Source organism: Mytilus edulis, chromosome 13 (genome assembly GCF_963676685.1).
Source record: "Mytilus edulis chromosome 13, xbMytEdul2.2, whole genome shotgun sequence".
NCBI classification, from domain to species: Eukaryota; Metazoa; Mollusca; class Bivalvia; order Mytilida; family Mytilidae; genus Mytilus; species Mytilus edulis.
Genome location: NC_092356.1, coordinates 39,529,053 through 39,547,760, shown reverse-complemented (window position 1 = coordinate 39,547,760; position 18,708 = coordinate 39,529,053). Strand labels below are relative to the sequence as shown.

General features: G+C 34.4%; 1 protein-coding gene across 1 annotated transcript in view; it reads left to right on the top strand.

Moving 5' to 3' along the window:
* LOC139501253 (uncharacterized) overlaps positions 1 to 18,708 on the top strand; it is a 599,145-nt gene that overhangs the window by 83,054 nt on the left and 497,383 nt on the right. Inside the window, exons 44-50 of the mRNA XM_071290273.1 lie at positions 309 to 482; positions 7,636 to 7,848; positions 8,664 to 8,709; positions 10,151 to 10,314; positions 12,458 to 12,631; positions 13,332 to 13,541; positions 13,911 to 14,055. Of these exons, the coding sequence (XP_071146374.1) occupies positions 309 to 482; positions 7,636 to 7,848; positions 8,664 to 8,709; positions 10,151 to 10,314; positions 12,458 to 12,631; positions 13,332 to 13,541; positions 13,911 to 13,957 (1,028 nt within the window). The 3' untranslated portion in view covers positions 13,958 to 14,055. The remainder of the gene's footprint in view (positions 1 to 308; positions 483 to 7,635; positions 7,849 to 8,663; positions 8,710 to 10,150; positions 10,315 to 12,457; positions 12,632 to 13,331; positions 13,542 to 13,910; positions 14,056 to 18,708) is intronic.

Genomic DNA, 18,708 nt, shown 5'->3' with positions numbered 1-18,708 from the left:
AATCTCCATTCTGATGCAACTGAAAGAAAAAACTGCTACTGCATAATCCTAAAAATTAGTCGCAAAACACTGACAATTGTGTATGCAGGATCTGCACAATTTCAGACAGTCAATCATAGATTTGCTGCACTCAGAATTATTTCATTTTCATTTATTATGAAATTATTCTAACCCATTATCATGATTAACATTAACAAGTATTCAGTATTCAGAAATAAAAGCACAACTTATAACTTTTAATGCTATAATTTACTCATTTATGCATATATGTAGATGTTATCAAGAAGTTTATTTATTAATTATTACAGATTTCAATCCTAAGGAATGGTTAGAAGATGTAGACATTGATTTCACAAAAGGTTTAAAAGATGCTGCAGTTAATTTTATCCTTGAACAGCTAAAACTCACTGATTTCTTTAGTGGTCCAAAGTGTGATGTTGAAAGAGCCCCTTATAGACCAAGTGTTCAAGGATGGAATAATCGTGAGTTTTTCATTCAAACAAATGTATAGCAAACTACAATAAAGCAAATTTAATTTCAATGTCAAACATCTTTAATTATCTCAGAAGAACAAAAACTGTCTTGACAGGGGCTAGGGCCTAATATAAGAGAAGCAGTCGTACAGAGTAAGCTACTCCCTGTTGGGAAGAACTTTTAATAATTTCATTATTAATTGCACATACTTAATATAAAACAGCAAGCACAAAACTTGAGCCAAAACTTTCAGAAAATTGTACCTTCAAGTAACCACAATCATATCCAAAAATAGACAGAATTAAATCAATGTTGATATAAGCTACAGACAACTGTTTTAACAAAACAAAATAAATTTGCATCAAAACTATTCATAAATACATGTATATTTCTTTATTTTTTATGTTCTTGATGTTTTTATTGTCGAGCCTGCAACTTTTGTTGCAGAAAGCTCGACATAGGGATAGTGATCCGGCGGCGGCGGCGGTGTTAGCTCACTTTTTAAAAGCTTTATATTTTAGAAGGTGGAAGACCTGGATGCTTCATACTTTGTATATAGATGCCTCATGTTACGAAGTTTCCTTCAGTCACATGTCCAATGTCCTTGACCTCATTTTCATTGTTCAGTGACCACTTGAAAAAAAATTCAGATTTTTTGTAATGTTGAATTCTCTCTTATTATAAGTAATAGGATAACTATATTTGATATGTGCGTACCTTGCAAGGTCCTCATGTCTGTCAGACAGTTTTCACTTGACCTCAACCTCATTTCATGGATCAGTGAACAAGGTTAAGTTTTGGTGGTCAAGTCCGTATCTCAGATACTATAAGCAATAGGGCTTGTATATTCGGTGTATGGAAGGACTGTAAGGTGTACATGTCCAACTGGCAGGTGTCATCTGACCTTGACCTCATTTTCATGGTTCAGTGGTTATAGTTAAATTTTTGTGTTTTATAGCTATAAATACGTTACCATCATAAATTCTGAGTGTAACCCCAATTGCGTCATAGGTCAGATGGAAAATCCCAACTAAAAATAAACGTACTCTCACTGGTCCGGACATATACCCCTGTTTGCCCATATTCTTCCATTCAATTTCCATCTGCGACATCGGTCACACGTGCACATCAAGTTTTACAGATTCAACAGAGAAGTGTTTAGTTTTTTGAATAGCTTAATTGCTTTTCATATATATTGTGTATTTTATTGGAAATATATTCCCTTGTTTTGTTTAAATTTCTAAACAAATTATTTGTGTTTTTGACTAAAGTAAAATTTATTATGGACTTTAATTTGAATAGTCCGTATGTAAGTATTCCTGGTTCGGACTATCTCTTAGATGGGTCACTACCTTTAAGTCCCCCCCAAACTACCAGTACATTGACCGGAGTTTCGACAACGGTGTCTGGTAATGCTACCTATCCGACCCTTTCACAAGGTTCGGCCATGCATTTTGGGGGGGTACCTACGTCAGCTTCGGTGACTCATACTTTATCTAGGTCTGTTAATTCAGCGGGTACTATTAGTTCTGTCCCAGGTACAGCTATGGGCTTGAACTTGCCAGGTTCTAGACCCCCATTATCCTATTGTGGGTATATGCTTCCCAACACGGGCACACAACCTTTACCCTCATGGTCTCAGCCACCTTGGCCACAGTCTTACCCTTATGGTGGGTTTATGCCAAACCAACCTGGTTTTTGGCCTTATAGGGACAATTTCTATGGTCCCCCTTCTGGGGTAGCTACTGCACCACCTTTAGCTCCTGCTCTACCCGTAACAGTATCTTTGACTTCTGCAGTAGCTCCTTCTACCACCGTACCTGACTCTCAAGCTTCTAGTTCTTCTCATGGTACTCAGGTTTCTGATCATGCATCACCTTTGGATGGTTTACAGAAGTTACTTTTAGACTTTGGTGAGTCTTTCAAGGCTGAATTTAGTACTCTATCCAGTCGTATGACTCTACTGGAAAATAGAGTTTCTTCTCATCAACCTTCTCCAGCTAAGTCTGTAGAATGTGATGAGAGGGAGGATGACGAGCTTTCTGTTTCCCCTGGGAGTCATGAAAGGGCTTTCCTCACTGATGAGGATGTTGAAAGTTCTTCTTCTCCCAAGGTATCGAAGACGGCCCCTGAGCCTTCTTCTAAGTCAGCTCAACAACCTCCCACCAAGGAGACTGAGGATCCTCCTTCCTTGAAGGATCTTAGGGATAAGGTGTATACCTTGATGAGGGATGAAGCACATATCCCTTTTCTTTCTCCTTCCAAGCCGAAGAAACCTTCTTCAACTTTTGAAGCTTCCTGTGGTATTTCTCAGGATACTGTGACTTCTCACAATTCTTTTCCTGAATCTGGCCATATGACTTTTGCTTTACAATTTATTAATGAAGGTATCGCTAATTCTGCTAGTGAAAAGGTTGCTAATAACAATATCTCAGGATTTGGAATGTCATCCTTTTCTGATCAGGTTAAGTACAAGGATTTTGATATCTTTGATTCTTCACTGGGTAGACTTGTTCCCAGTTGTGACAAATCTATGTCATCTTTATTGGGAAAAAAGCCAGTAGATGGTCTTCGTCTCACTCAACCTGTTTGGTCAAAGACTGAGAATCTCCTTCGTAGTGCTTCTCAAGTTCTTGGCACAGCCGAACATTTTCTAGCTGCAACCGGACATTTGCTTAACAGTAAGATTCGGTTGTTCCAGCAGAAGTACGATCCTTCTTACTTCAACTGGATAAAGCTTTAGGTTCATCTCAGTTGCTTTTAATGGGTTCTATTGCTATTTGCACCATATCTAAAAGAGCAGAGTTTCTTGAAAACATTTCTATCGCTGAGCCTTTGAAAGATTCTTTACTGAAATCTCCACTCTCTGACAAGATGTTTGGTTTACCCTTACAGCGGGTTCAAGAGGAACTCAGCAAAAACCCTCCTCCAGTCAAAGTTAGTGTACAAGTTACTAATGGCAAGAGGTCGGTTAATGCTACATCTAGTTCTAATAGTACTTCTGCTTCAGGTGGTCCTCCTTCTTCTGCTAAGAAAAGGAAGAATAACTACGGCAAACCGCAGAACAAACCCAATAACTCAGGAAAAAGCTCAGGTAAGCCTTCTGGTGGTTTTAAGGGTTCCAAGAAACCTGGGTCTAGTACCTAGGTTCTTGCCCCCTCGTACGTTATTGACAGCTTCCCCAGGGGAAAATTTACAACAAGTTCCTCAAAAATCAATACCAGTAGGGGGGAGGTTAAGTTTTTTCCTAAATCAGTGGAAGAAAATTACCTCAGACTGTTATGTGCTGTCAATAATTCGAGGGGGATTAACACTTCAGTTCAAGAACCCACCTCCTCTATCTGCAGTTCCAATAAGTTTGTCTCATACACAAGACCCAGTCAAGTGTCAACTTCTATCAGTAGAAGTGGACACTATGTTACAAAAAGCTGCAATAGAGGAGGTGTCGATCTTAACTCTGTCTCCGGGATTTTATTCCCGTCTTTTTCTGGTTCCAAAGAAGACTGGAGGAATGAGGCCAGTCATAGACCTATCTATTCTGAACAAATTTCTTATTGTTCCCCACTTCAAAATGGAAACAAACAGATCCATCAGGGCTTCAATCCTTCCAGGAATGTGGACTACTTCTCTGGATCTTTCAGACGCGTATTTCCACATTCCCATTTCCAAAACTTACAGGAAATACCTTCGCTTCGTTTGGAACAACAAAGTTTTCCAGTTCAAGGCTCTCCCTTTTGGCCTGTCTACAGCCCCTTTGGCTTTTACCAAAATCATGCAGGCAGCTATAGCTCACCTACATTCCCTGTCTATTCAGATTCATTCCTATCTGGACGATTCCCTTCTCAAGGAATTTTGCCCAATCAAATTGAGGGTTCAGACAGACTTGGTCATCAATTGTTTTCTGTCCCTAGGCTTCCTTATCTCTTGGAAAAAGTCAGAGATAATTCCGTCTCAAGACTTTGTTTTCCTGGGAGAACATTTCCTAACCAGTGTAGGCCTAGTCCTCCCACCAGAGGAGAAATGTACAAAACTATGTCAGAAAATACATTTATTCCTGACGGTTCAATCAGTCACAGCACGTCAATTCTTGCAACTTCTGGGTCTATTGAACTCTCTGGCAGATGTAATTCCATTGGGACGACTTCACATTCCTCCGCTTCAGTTTTATCTGCACAAGTTATGGATTGCAGCTTCACAAGAATGGGAAGCATTAATTCTAATCACTCAGCCTTTATTTCCACACCTTCAATGGTGGTTAGTACGGGAAAATGTAATGAGGGGCCTATGTCTGTCCCCTCAAGTTCCCAGTCTAACATTATTCACAGATGCCTCCACCCTCGGTTGGGGAGCATATCTGGAGGGGCTTACAATCTCGGGAGTCTGGAGTCCAGATCTTTTGGAAGAGCATATCAATGTATTGGAAATGAAAGCAGTTCTGTTTGCACTGAATCATTTCCAAATGTCTCTAAAGAATCAGTCTGTCATTCTGGCCACGGACAACACAACAGTTGTAGCTTATCTCAAGAATCAGGGAGGAACTCATTCACCTTCTCTTTATCAGATAGCCAGAGACATTCTCCTTCTGTGTTTTCAACTCCAGGTTCATCTAGTGGTGAGACATATTGCGGGGCACCTCAATATTCTAGCCGACACTCTATCCAGATCCCTTGCTCCAGTAAACACGGAGTGGGAACTACTTCAAGTAGTTTTCAAAGCTGTGACTCTTCATTGGGGGTCACCTCAGATAGATCTGTTTGCGACCAGTCTCAATCACAAACTTCTAACATTTGTGTCTCCGGTTCCAGATCCAAAATCTTTTGCGGTAGACGCAATGAGCCTATCTTGGAAAGGAATGTTCGGGTACGCCTTCCCTCCTTTCAGGTTTCTCTCCCCAGTACTTCAGAAAATAGCAGGGGAAAATTGCAAGATCATAGTTATTGCTCCAGCATGGCCAAAACAGTCTTGGTTTCCAGACCTTCTGCACCTATCATGTGCTTGTCCTCTGGTTCTACCTCTGAGACCAGACCTTCTGTCTCAAATCAAGGGCAAGGTTCTTTATCAAAATCCAGAAAAACTTCATCTACACGCCTGGCTTCTCTCAGGGTTAGCCTCAGAAAGAGAGGTTTTTCTGAAGGAGCAACCAAGCATCTCACAAAGTCTGTCAGAGACTCCACTAGCATTGTCTATGATGCAAAATGGTCAATCTTCTCAGATTGGTGTAGTGAGCGGGAAATTGATCCTTTCCAAGTCACTGTACAACAATTAGCAGACTTTCTAGTTTTTCTTTTTGAATCCAAAGGATTATGTCCCTCTACTATTAAGGGATATAGATCAGCTATCTCAAGAACTATTCATATTTCTGGTGGCCCAGATTTTGGAATCAATGAGCATATTTCTCTTTTGGTTCGTAGTTTTAGTCTTGAAAGACCAAGACAAAAAACTTTAGTTCCTAAGTGGGACCTTGGACTAGTTTTATCCTTTTTAAAACTTCCTCCTTTTGAACCAGCAGAAACAATAGATTTAAGGTTTCTTTCCTATAAATGCTGTTTTCTTTTAGCTTTGGCTTCTGGACGGAGAAGGAGTGAAATCCATGCCTTCTCTATTTCTGATGCTTGCCTTCGATTTAACAGGGATAAATCTTCTGTTACTCTTTTAACGGATCCTGCTTTTTTGGCAAAGAATCAGATTCCAGATAAGGGTGCAGAACCAGTTGTGATTCCTGCACTCCCTAGCGATTCTATTTCTGTACTTTTATGTCCAGTAAGAATCCTATCTATTTATCTGGAAAGAACGTGTAGTTTACGTTCTGTTTCTAACTCAAGACTCTTTATTCCTATTAAAAAAGGAATCTCAGATCTTTCTGTTAAAACTATTTCTACTTGGATATGCAAATGCATATCTTTAGCTTATGGTTCTTCTAAGGCAGAACTTTTAAATAGTTTTAATGTTAAAGCTCATGATGTTAGGGGTATCTCTACATCCTGGGCTCTGTTTAACAGTGCATCTTTAGAAGAGGTACTGTCTGCAGGTTTCTGGAGAAGTGAGAACTCTTTTATATCTCACTACCTCCAATCTATGGCTACTTTTGCCGAAAGTTTATACTCTCTTGGACCTATAGTTTCAGCACAAAGATTGAACTTTCCTCCTGTTTCTTCTGTTACAGGGGATTCAGCTTTACGTTAGATTCTGTTACTCAGAATTTATGATGGTAACATATTTATAGCTATAAAATATTCAAATTTTAAAGTAAATTTGGATTTTATTAGATAAATACTTACCATCATAAATTATAGGTCCCACCCACCTCCCCTTCATCCCCTTTCCTTATGTTTCTGTCTTGAGGAAATTGAATGGAAGAATATGGGCAAACAGGGGTATATGTCCGGACCAGTGAGAGTACGTTTATTTTTAGTTGGGATTTTCCATCTGACCTATGACGCAATTGGGGTTACACTCAGAATTTATGATGGTAAGTATTTATCTAATAAAATCCAAATTTACTTTAAAATTTGAATATTTTGGTCTGTTTTTTTCATACTATATGCAATAGGTCTACTGTATTTGTTGTATGGAATGATTGTAAGGTGTACATTCTAGCGGGCAGATGTCATGTGACCTTGACCTCATTTTCATGGTTCAGTGGTTATAGTTAAATTTTTGTGTTTTGGTCTGTTTTTTTCATACTATATGCAATAGGTCTACTATATTTGTTGTATGGAATGAATGTAAGGTGTACATGTCTAGCGGGCAGATGTCATGTGACCTTGACCTCATTTTCATGGTTCAGTGGTCTTAAACTATAAGTAATAGGTCGACTATATATGTTGTATAGAAGCATTGTTAGCTGTACATGTCTGCCTGGCATGGTTCATCTGACCTTGACCTCATTTTCATGGTTCATTGGTCTTTGTTTAGTTATCTTGGTTAATGTTAAGTTTATGAGACAGTTGTAATAAAGCTTTATACTTAGGACTATCAACATAATATCAGAGACATATATAGCAAATGATTAGTATAGAAGGCGAGACATTTCAGCGTGTGCACTCTTGTGTCTATTTGTGTTGTTGTTGCTATCTTATTGAAGTACACCACCCATCTCTTTTTATTCATATGGTGTGGTTTTGCAACTTGAGATAAATCTTTATGCTTTATTTAATACAGAATGTCCCTTGAGTATGTTTAACCGCCCTGATTTAGGAGACCTAATAGCATGCCACATTACAGAAACCTGCACTGGAATTGATTGCTGTGCCAATATCCCTTTCTTTGGACTGACAGTCCAGCCATTCTTTGTGTTGGATCCTTGTGACTACAAGATATCATATGGAATCAATACTGAAAATGTGACAAAATCACTCTTTGACTATGAATGGGGTATGTGGTTACAGATAGTGCTTAGTTTAAACATCTCTTGATTTGAAAAAAATATTAATTGATAACAAAGGACATAGAATAGAAAATGAAATTCTTTCTTAAGGTGTAATATTAGGATACATTATTGTTTAGGGACCAGTGGAAGACCACCTATGTGTTATAGATTTTCCGGGTGTCAAAGACCAATTGGTGACCTTCGACTGTTTCTGCCCTTTAGTCAGGATTGTGTCTTTGACACATTCCCCATTTCAATTATCATTTTTATATATTGTACATGTACTACAAACCTTTTTCTATATAGTTCTTTGGATTTAAAAACAAGCAATTTAAAAAAAAGAACACATTTTATCTTTGGGCAAACTTCTAAGAATGAGATACTTGCCAATGAGACAAACCACCAAAGACCAAATGAATTCAAAGTTAGAAACTGTTGGTCACTGTATGACCTGCTATAATGAGCAAATCTCATACAGCATAGAAATCTATAAATGACAATTACAAGACAACTAACAAAGAACAAAAATGATATACAGCAGCAAAAGACAACAGACTCCTGGCTCAGGACAGACGCACACATAATGTGGGGTTAAAACTTTTTGATCAACCCCGACTATGGACAGTTTAATCAAATTTGAAATTATCAATGATTTGTCATCAACGTAAAATTATATTTAGGAATAACAATTATTCAGTCTTCAAAGACATTTATACGAGTCATTTTGATTGAAGAATGGGTGTTTTAACATTAATGAAAAGTGCATAGAAAGGTCACATTTTTTTTTATCTTAACATAACAAAGTATTCTATGTTTTCAGGAAAGACTGAAAGAATATCATTAGCTAATGATGTCATCATATTTGAGTAAGTGTTGAAAGAGATGAGACTTAATTAACTGGTTATAACTTGTATTGCATTTTCCTGAATTGCTGAGGGAAAATATACCTGTATATCACAAATTAAAAGGGTGGAATTATTACCATATCATTTTGTTATTATGACAGTTTAAGGTAGATTTATGGTATACCGCCATCTTGGATTGTACAATCACAGTACAAAATCAGTCTAGTTATTTGCCCAAATCAGCAAATTTAAAAATAAAACAGATTTGCAATTTAATGGTTAGACTGTTTATTTATATAAAGAAAACTTGTTAATTTATTGTCTTATTCAAAATATTTTAACAAATATCAATCTTATTGGTTTTTAAAATCATTTTTTTTTTTGAAAATGAGCCATTTAAGGGGAGATAACTCTTTTAGTACAGAATTTATACCGGGCTAATAAGAAATTTTTTTATTTTAACTTGTAGCAAGAAAACAAGTTTGGTGACACCGTGTTTTCTTTTATATTTTTATTTTCTTAAAACATATTATGAAACCTATCTTCTCACAATTTATTTCAAAATTCTATCCCATAGAATTTTTTTTATGCACTCTTATGTGTTTTTTCATGAACAAACTAACCAAATTTAGGCAATTTTCAACGACTCATAGCTTGAAAAATAGCACGGTGACCCATACTTTTTATTATATTTTTGAAAAAAGCATAGTAAAATCTTCATTTTGGCAAATTATAAGAAAATTCTGTCTCAAAAAACATTTACTTATGATCTACCTTAAATTACCCAATATTTTAGATAATTTGTATTTCATTATCATCATTTGCGATTCTTACTGCACACATTTTAAAGATGCTTATCAATGGTTTGAAATTGGCAAAACATATCTTGATTACAGTTCTTCTATAAAAGCATGCAAAACAAAACATTGATAAACTTGCTATGTTTGCTTGTTTTTTTGCAAACAATAGGTAGGCGGAGTTTCTGTCTGTTTTTATATATACTGGGATTTGATTGGACAATAAGAATTGACATGAAATGAATTTAGTGTTTATTGTCCAATCATATTCCAGTAAATAGTAAATAGACTGAAACAGACTACCTACCTGTTGTTTACAGACATCCAAACAAATATAGCAAGCAAGTTAATCAATTGTTTGTTTTGCATGCTTTAATAGAAGAACTGTAAGAAGAAACTCAATTTTAATCATTAGGGAAATATTTTACACTTGTATATCCTTACTCCTTTCCATATTGTTTTGACCAGTTATTTGCATGGTCACTTGAATCAAAAGACTAAGCGGAAAATTTTTTCACTTTTCATTCAATGTCTGAAAGTGACTCAGCCTAAGAAGGAAAGAATAGCTTTAGACCTTCAGTTATTCTTATAATTTAATATGACTCCTCTATGTTCATTTATTGGATCTAGATAGTTGTATTACCTTAATTTTATGTATTTTACAGGTTTTCTGTTAAGAAGCCACCAAATTTGAAGAAGTTCATTCTTGATTTGGCTGTAAAAGTTTGTCTTACTGATAAATCTAACTGCTTTCCCAACGTGAAAGTATTTGACAACACAGAGATTCCCCAGCTTGTGTGTGATATGGAAGCTACTATTGATCTGAAAGGTAGTTATTTCCTCGTGCTGTAGTTTATTCCTGTAGAATAAAATCAAATGCCATTTTAAATACATTTTCCAGTAACAAACAAAGCCCTGGGTTATGTATACTAGATTCAACCTTGAATGTCAAAAAGGGCCACCACATGATTTTTTTGTCGAGCCTGCAACTTTTGTTGCAGAAAGCTCGACATAGGGATAGTGATCCGGCGGCGGCGGCGGCTACGGCGATGGCGGCGGCGGTGTTAGCTAACTTCTTAAAAGCTTTATATTTCAGAAGGTGAAAGACCTGGATGCTTCATACTTTGTATATAGATGCTTCATGTTATGAAGTTTCCGTCAGTCACATGTCCAATGTCCTTGACCTCATTTTCATGGTTCAGTGACCACTTGAAAAAAAAGTTCAAATTTTTTGTAATGTTGAATTCTCTCTTATTTTAAGTAATAGGATAACTATATTTGGTATGTGCGTACCTTGCAAGGTCCTCATGTCTGTCAGACAGTTTTCACTTGACCTCGACCTCATTTCATGGATCAGTGATCAAGGTTAAGTTTTGGTGGTCAAGTCCATATCTCAGATACTATAAGCAATAGGGCTAGTATATTCGGTGTATGGAAGGACTGTAAGGTGTACATGTCCAACTGGCAGGTGTCATCTGACCTTGACCTCATTTTCATGGTTCAGTGGTTATAGTTGAATTTTTGTGTTTTGGTCTGTTTTTCTCATACTATATGCAATAGGTCTACTATATTTGTTGTATGGAATGATTGTAAGGTGTACCTATCTAGCGGGCAGATGTCATGTGACCTTGACCTCATTTTCATGGTTCAGTGGTCAAAGTTAAGTTTTTGAGTTTTGGTCTTTTTATCTAATACTATATGCCATAGGTCATCTATATTTGGTGTATGGAATTATTTTATGATCTTTATGTCAGTCGCACAGGTTTTATTTGACCCTGACCTCATTTTCACAGTTCATTGCACAGTGTTAAGTTTTTGTGTTTTGGTCTATTTTTCTTAAACTATAAGTAATAGGTCAACTATATATGTTGTATAGAAGCATTGTTAGCTGTACATGTCTGCCTGGCATGGTTCATTTGACCTTGACCTCATTTTCAAGGTTCATTGGTCTTTGTTTAGTTATCTTGGTTAATGTTAAGTTTATGTGACAGTTGTATTAAAGCTTAGCTTTATACTTAGGACTATCAACATAATATCAATGATTAGTATAGAAGGCGAGACATTTCAGCGTGTGCACTCTTGTCTTCATTTAATGTTGTCAATGTCTAGAGATTTTATGCAGATATTGTTTTCTGAGATGATCTTAGAGATATTGAGCTTTTGCATGGTAATGCAGTAGGAGAGTGTTTTACTGCCTTTGCAACATAAGCTTTTTATCAATTTCATTAAAATCAAATCTTTATGTTTGTTTTGTTAGTTTTTTAGTCGCTTGTGTAAGGTCAGAAGACTTCCATCAATCTGTGACTTTTAGCATTAAAACTAATCAAACCATTCTGTGCGTCCATTAGTCGTCTGTTCGTCCGTCCATTTGATGTCTGCGTCCGTTTAAAGTTTTTGGTCATGGTACTTTTTGATGAAGTTGAAGTCCAATCAATTTGAAACTTAGTACACATGTTCCTTATGATATAATCTTTTTAATTTTAAGGCCAAATTAAAGCATTGACCCTAATTTCATGGTCTACTGAACATGTAAAATGATAGTGTGAGTGGGGCATCCTGTCTACTATGGACACATTCTTGTTTACTATAGACCTACACACATTTTGTCATGTAAACTGCAAATTATTTCCTAAATATTCTAGAAATTTGATGCTCTTACTAGAAAACTTCCTAATGTGATTTAGGAGATAACTGTATTGTATTTTAAGCTCCAATGGCATCAATTGGTGAGTTGATGGTCACAAATTAAGTTTATTGACGACATGTTAGTATAACAAGCGATGTTGAATTAGAATCACATTTATTTTTTATTCCACAACCTAATAAAACAATGAAGATAATTTTTATAATAAATGATAGAATCAAACTTTTTTTTACATATAAAGAAATCATATTCAGCTGTATCCTGGGTTGTTTTTTGTTGGATTGTTTTAATCTGTAAACCCTAATGAATAATTTCTATTTTTTATAAGACTTTTCTTTAACGGATTGGGCAGACAACTTAGGAGTTAATACCACAGGTTTGATGCAGACATCTTACATCAGACTTTTGCTACAACAGCTTGGACTGGATACCCTTTTGAAGTCTCCACCATGTAGTCATGGAGATGATTTGTATTACAGTTCTTCAAATGGCTGGAAAAATGGTGAAGTATTTTTGAGTTATCAGTAATGATAAAATAATGATAATTAAATTTGATTTTTTTTGTTTAATTTCATCATGACATAGTGCTGTTTTTTTTGTTGATTTTCAAAAGGGATAAAAAAAAATTTATTTCTATCAAATACTATTGGTAACATAAGAAAAAATATTTTAAAAGATACAGCATAAACCACTTACATTTAAAATGCAATTGCAAATAAACAAAACTAAGCAACAATACTGGTCAAGAAAAAGATATAAAAAGAAACTCTTGGGCATAGTAGTTATTTTCATTGCATTAAAATGATTCTTCAACTTTTTGTTTAAAAATAGCTGTTAAAGTTATAGTCTGAAGATAAATTGACTCCAAAGTTTCAATACCCATAAATTGATGAGTTTAACAGAATGTCTCTAAATGTTGTTTTTATCCTGTCTGTCTATATGTGATTTGCAGTCATCAAAGTTTGTCAATATGCAAACTCCTTCAGTTTAAGAATGAATGAAACTTGATAGAAAGATCCTTTTGAAAGCAATTGCTTTGGCCATTTCTAAATATGATGAAGATTTGCAATGAAATGGTACTGAAGTTTTTATCATTGTAAGAAAGGAGGAAAGACCAAAAACCCCAAAAATAATAGACAAACATGAAAGATAAAAGTGCTGTCGTTATAACTCTTATATTTTTTTTTATATTTTTTTTACAGATTGTCCAGCAGTTACAGCATTACCAGAATTGCCAGAGTCCCTTGTCTGTTATGTACCAGATTACTGCACAGGAATAGATTGTTGTTATAACTTTGACTTCCTAAAATTGTCACTGAACATTAACTTATACATAGATACCTGTAACTACCAGATAAGAGGCAGGATTGAAACACTAGAGTTTGAAATTAATTTCTTTGATTATACTTGGGGTAAGTCATGTAGAAGATGATTTTTGTACATTGGTCACCTGTAGGGAGCTTTATAACAGAACCAAAATTTATGGTATTTTTTGGCTATCCACTATTGAATGTAAGCTATTGGGGATTTTTTATTTAAATTGTTGAAATAACATTCATGATGCCAATTTTACCTTCACCAGTTGTGCTTTGAGGCTAGAAGATTTGAATTCCAAAAAAAATTATTGAAAAGCTGAAGGTTGCTTACATTTTTCCCTTGCATATTAGTGTTAATTGATATGAAAATGTTACTGTAGGATCACGGTGCACTTATGTATGATTAATGTTAAAATTAATGGTATCATTTTTAAGCAATTTTACAACTTGTTATATTTTTTTAAGGTGATGTCAAAGAAGAAAGGTTACAGGAAATTTTCAGAATAAAGTAAGACATTTATATTTATTTATTTTCAGTATATGCTATCAAAATGTCAGATTTTTTCTAAAACAATTTCGATGCTAAATCTATTCTTTCATAATTAGAAATGTTTCATTAAAATGCAAACAGACCTTGCAATGAATCGTAACCTTATTCATTCACGCTTTAACCTAAAAGGTAGTTTGCAATTACCTTGTACGTCATTTGGTCTGTATTCTCCCTACAAATATTTTGTCATACCTTCCTCAGAAATCACTTCATCTTTCATCATCAGCTTGAACATGTTGAGATGAGTTGTAAAGTGTGAGCACTTTCAGATATGTCATTTAACAACTTTCTGTTTGCCTATATTTAGGGGCATAATGTTTTATGGTCTGTGAGCCTGTTTGTTCGTTCATCTGTCCCTCCTCTCCATATGTTTTTGTCCTTCTGTCCTGCTTCAGGTTAAAGTTTTTGGTCAAGGTAGTTTTTGATGAATTAGTCCAATCAACTAGAAACTTAGTACACATGTTACCTATGATATGATCTTTCAAATTTAAATGAAACATTAGAGTTTCAACCACAATTTCACGATTTAATGGTCATGGAAAATGATAGCGCGGCTGGGGCATCCATGTACTATAGCCACATTCTTGTTTATCATATATTTCTCCAACACTAATATTGGAAGTGGCTTTACTTTTTGCCTTATGACATATACTACTTACAGATTCAAAATTGATAAGCTGACCGACCAAAAGAAGTTTATAGTAGATTTGGACTTCAGTATTTGCCTTGAGAAAAATTTATGTGAACCAACACTAAAAATCTTTAAAGAACAACTGATTCCACAGCCTCTATGTGATATGGAAATGGACTTTAAATCACTAAGTATGCTTAAAAAAATAATAAGATATAAATGGATAATAAAAAATTGTATGGTTTAGAAAAATCCCATTTCTAAAAGAGGATAAATTAAAAAGATGAAAAGAAAGACAACAGTCCTTTAAAAATTACACAGAAAACATTCAGGAGCATTCACTCCTCGTAAAAATGAACATGAACTTTAGTGCTCTGAATAGAATGGTGTACTTTCTCTGCTAGTAGCACCCATCATGTAACTAATTTAAAATCTCAAAGTAAGTAATATTATTGGCCATAAATGATAGCATACTGATAGATTTGGAAAATTTATAAGGGATGTAAAGAATGGAACTACCTCACTATTGTTTTAGTCAATTAGAAAAGCCTTAAACTGTTGCAGTGTTTTTATAGACTCATAGGAATAGATGAAAACTTGCATGTATATTGTAATGATTGAAATCAATCATGTTTTGGAATTGAATGGTATAATATAGTTTTGATGTACCACACATTGTGTGACAGTATACAGTATATTTTGGAGTTTAGTATGATGTCCCTTATCACTGAACTAGTATACATTTTTGTTAAGGGGCCAGCTGAAGCACACTTCCAGGTGCGGGAGTTTCCTGCTGCATTGAAGACCCATTGGTGGCCTTCAGGTGTTGTCTGCTCTTTGTTGGGTTGTTGTCTCTTTGGCACAATCCTATTTCCATTCTCAATTTTATATATCAAATATATATAAGATAAAAACCAATATTTGGCCCTATAAGTTTACCACAATGCATTTTTCAATCCTCAGAAAATTAATAACAGTCCAGCGTAAGGAAAGAAATGAACAAGAAAATGTAATCAATATTATTTTCATTTTAAAGATATATCCTTGTTTGATTGGATGGGAAACAAAGGTTTAGGAATTGGAGAAAGTTTAACATCAGCACTTGCCAATCAATTGATGGAATATTTGGGTTTAAAGCCTTTTCTGAATGAAGTACCATGTGACAGGAATGAAATACCATATAAAGATGCAGTTGATGGTTGGAACACAACAGGTAACTGTTTTATTTTTTTGCAAGACATCATGGGTGCTTATAATGATATCAATGTGTTGGAATTTTATTTTTAATTTTTGACAAACACAGTTTGTAATTCGTTCAAAAATTGTAAGGAAGGCAGATAGAAAAACAAGAAGTAAAATTAAAAAAAACATTTAAGGTGGATGAGGTGTCTTAATTAGAATCCATAGAATTTTTTAATGATTTGTCAAAATGTAGTTTTTATCTTTCATTTTCTAAAATAAAATAAAATGAATGGGTCACTAGAATTTTTTTCTCACTACAGTAATTGTAAGATTTTGTATAGATTATGCATGAAAACTCCAATTTTATGTGATAAAAAAAAAACTTGCACCATAGAATTTAAAATAAAATGTGAGAAGATAGCTCTTATAACATGATTTCAGATAAGAAAAAGGAAAAATGGGTTACCAGACTTAATACACATGTTCCCCATGATATGATCTTTCTAATTTTAATGCCAAAATATAGTTTTGACCCCAATTTCACGGTCCACTGAACATAGAAAATGATAGTGCAAAGTTCAGGTTAAAGTTTTTGGTCAAGGTAGTTTTTGATGAAGTTAAAGTTACATCAACTTGAAACTTAGTACACATGTTCCCTATGATATGATCTTTCTAATTTTAATTCCAAATTTAAGTTTTGACCCCAATTTCACGGTCCACTGAACATAGAAAATGATAGTGGGAGTGGGGCATCCGTGTACTATGGACACATTCTTGTTACCTGTTATTTTGAAAACTGCAATTCATTAGAAAAAATGATCAGAAAGACGAGATCTACATAAAGTTAAATGAACTGAAATTGTAAGAGGACATATTACTGGAGTTATTGCTCTTTTATGATGATCTTTATCAAAATGTGGCCATTGTTGAAAATGCAGGTGAGTTACACGGCTCTTAAGCACCTCTAATTTGTGTATTTTTTAGATAGTAATTGAAAGTATTTAAGGAAAATATTTTTGATGTTATGCCTGATCTTTATACATGTAAAAACAAACACCATTTCAAAGTGTTGACTAAAATGGTACAACTATTGATATTCGTCTTAACTGTGAGCATGGCATATACTAATGTAGTATTTTTGTTACAGCTTGTCCTGTCAATATGACTTTACCTAAGATACAAAGTACTATAAGCTGTACACTACCAGATTACTGTACAGGAGTTACTTGTTGTGTTGAGGTTGGAAAAATTAGAAAATCATTCTCTGTGTATGCAAATATTGATGGCTGCAATTTGAAATTGTCTTTTGGAATTGAGAAAAGGCATTTTGAATTTCCATTGATTAATTATGATTGGGGTAAGTTCTGAAGTTAAGATAAAACTAATTTGAAATTGACAATTGTCTTATCTGCTGAACAAATGTAAATATTATTATATTATTATGACAATGTTTAATTCTTTTCTTTAAGATACACTTTAAAAGGCTAGGGTTAAAAAACAAAAACAATTATGAATCACTTAAGTTGAAGGCTTTATGATTTAAATTCAAAATATAGTGTTAGATAAAAATCGTCTCTGTTTAGTCAATACAAATCACTACCAGAAAATACTATGTAAACAGAAAAAAATATATTTTGTTATGCTACACATCCTATTGTACAGAAAAGTAAAAAAAAAAAATGCTTAGGAATTACTGATCAACACCATCATTTCATTAACACTCATGGAAATAGTTAGGGCTGAAAGAGAATATATTATCTTACAAGAAAATGCATATAAAGATTGAACTAACTAACAATGTGTGACTGTAGTATGCATATAGTTTGCAAGTATGAAACTGGGTTTAGAATAAGTGGGAAAGTACCTGAATTATTTTCAAATGAACAAAAAGTAATTTATCTTTGCACTGTTCTCTTCACAAAAAACCTGTTGACAAAATTTGATTGTTATACTGAAATGTTCAGGACCTTCAAGTATTTTTTTCACAAGATTTCTTTGTAAAATTACCCCCGATGTTTTTTTCATAATCATAATTTGTTTGTATGTTTTTCAGTTGCTTTTATGATTGACAATTTAAATTGTTCTTTTAGGAACTGAAGAAACATTTAGTTTATTGAATGTTGTTAAGATAAGGTAAGAATTTGATGACATTCACAGATATACAAAAAAGATGTATTGGCTAAAAAGCCAGGTAGGGCTGTTACATCATATTTTGTTTTCTTATAGTGTAATACAGGAATGGATGGCATGGGTCATCGTTGTGGTTTATTGTTTACATATATATTAACTATTTTTTATTATTTTTTTTTGCTATACAAAATTGAGTGAACTTGCCAAGAAACCAAGAAAGTGAAAAGCTGCACCCTTTATTTTGTTTTAGATCACATTGAAATTTTGGGTTTTCTTAAATCAAACAGAATTTGACACAATGTATATACAGTAAAACCTGTATAAACCAGCCGGCTACGGGACTATGAAAAAGGGCCGGTTTGGACAGTGAGTCGGTTTATTCAGGTTTCTGTTTTGACCGGAAAATTAATGACTTGTGACGTCTGATATTTTGCATGTAAAAGTTCTCTCTGGATGTAAAATATGTCTGATAAATTGAAATACTTTCTTTCGTTTAATTTTCATTGTTTGCATTTGCATCATATTACTCGCGTTGTTTGGATTGTGAGACGAGAGTTTAGATTTACTTCCATGATCGTTAATTTGAAACGTTGGAATGGCCGATTAAAATGCCAGAATTTTACCAAACGTAATTTTATCACTATCGAAACGTTGTCGTAATGTATACAATATCCATTGATTGTTGTCATCCGGGTGTTTTTCATTATCAAGGTCATTAGATTAGGGGTTCACAACAGGGAACACAGGATTTGGAGATCACGATGTAAATT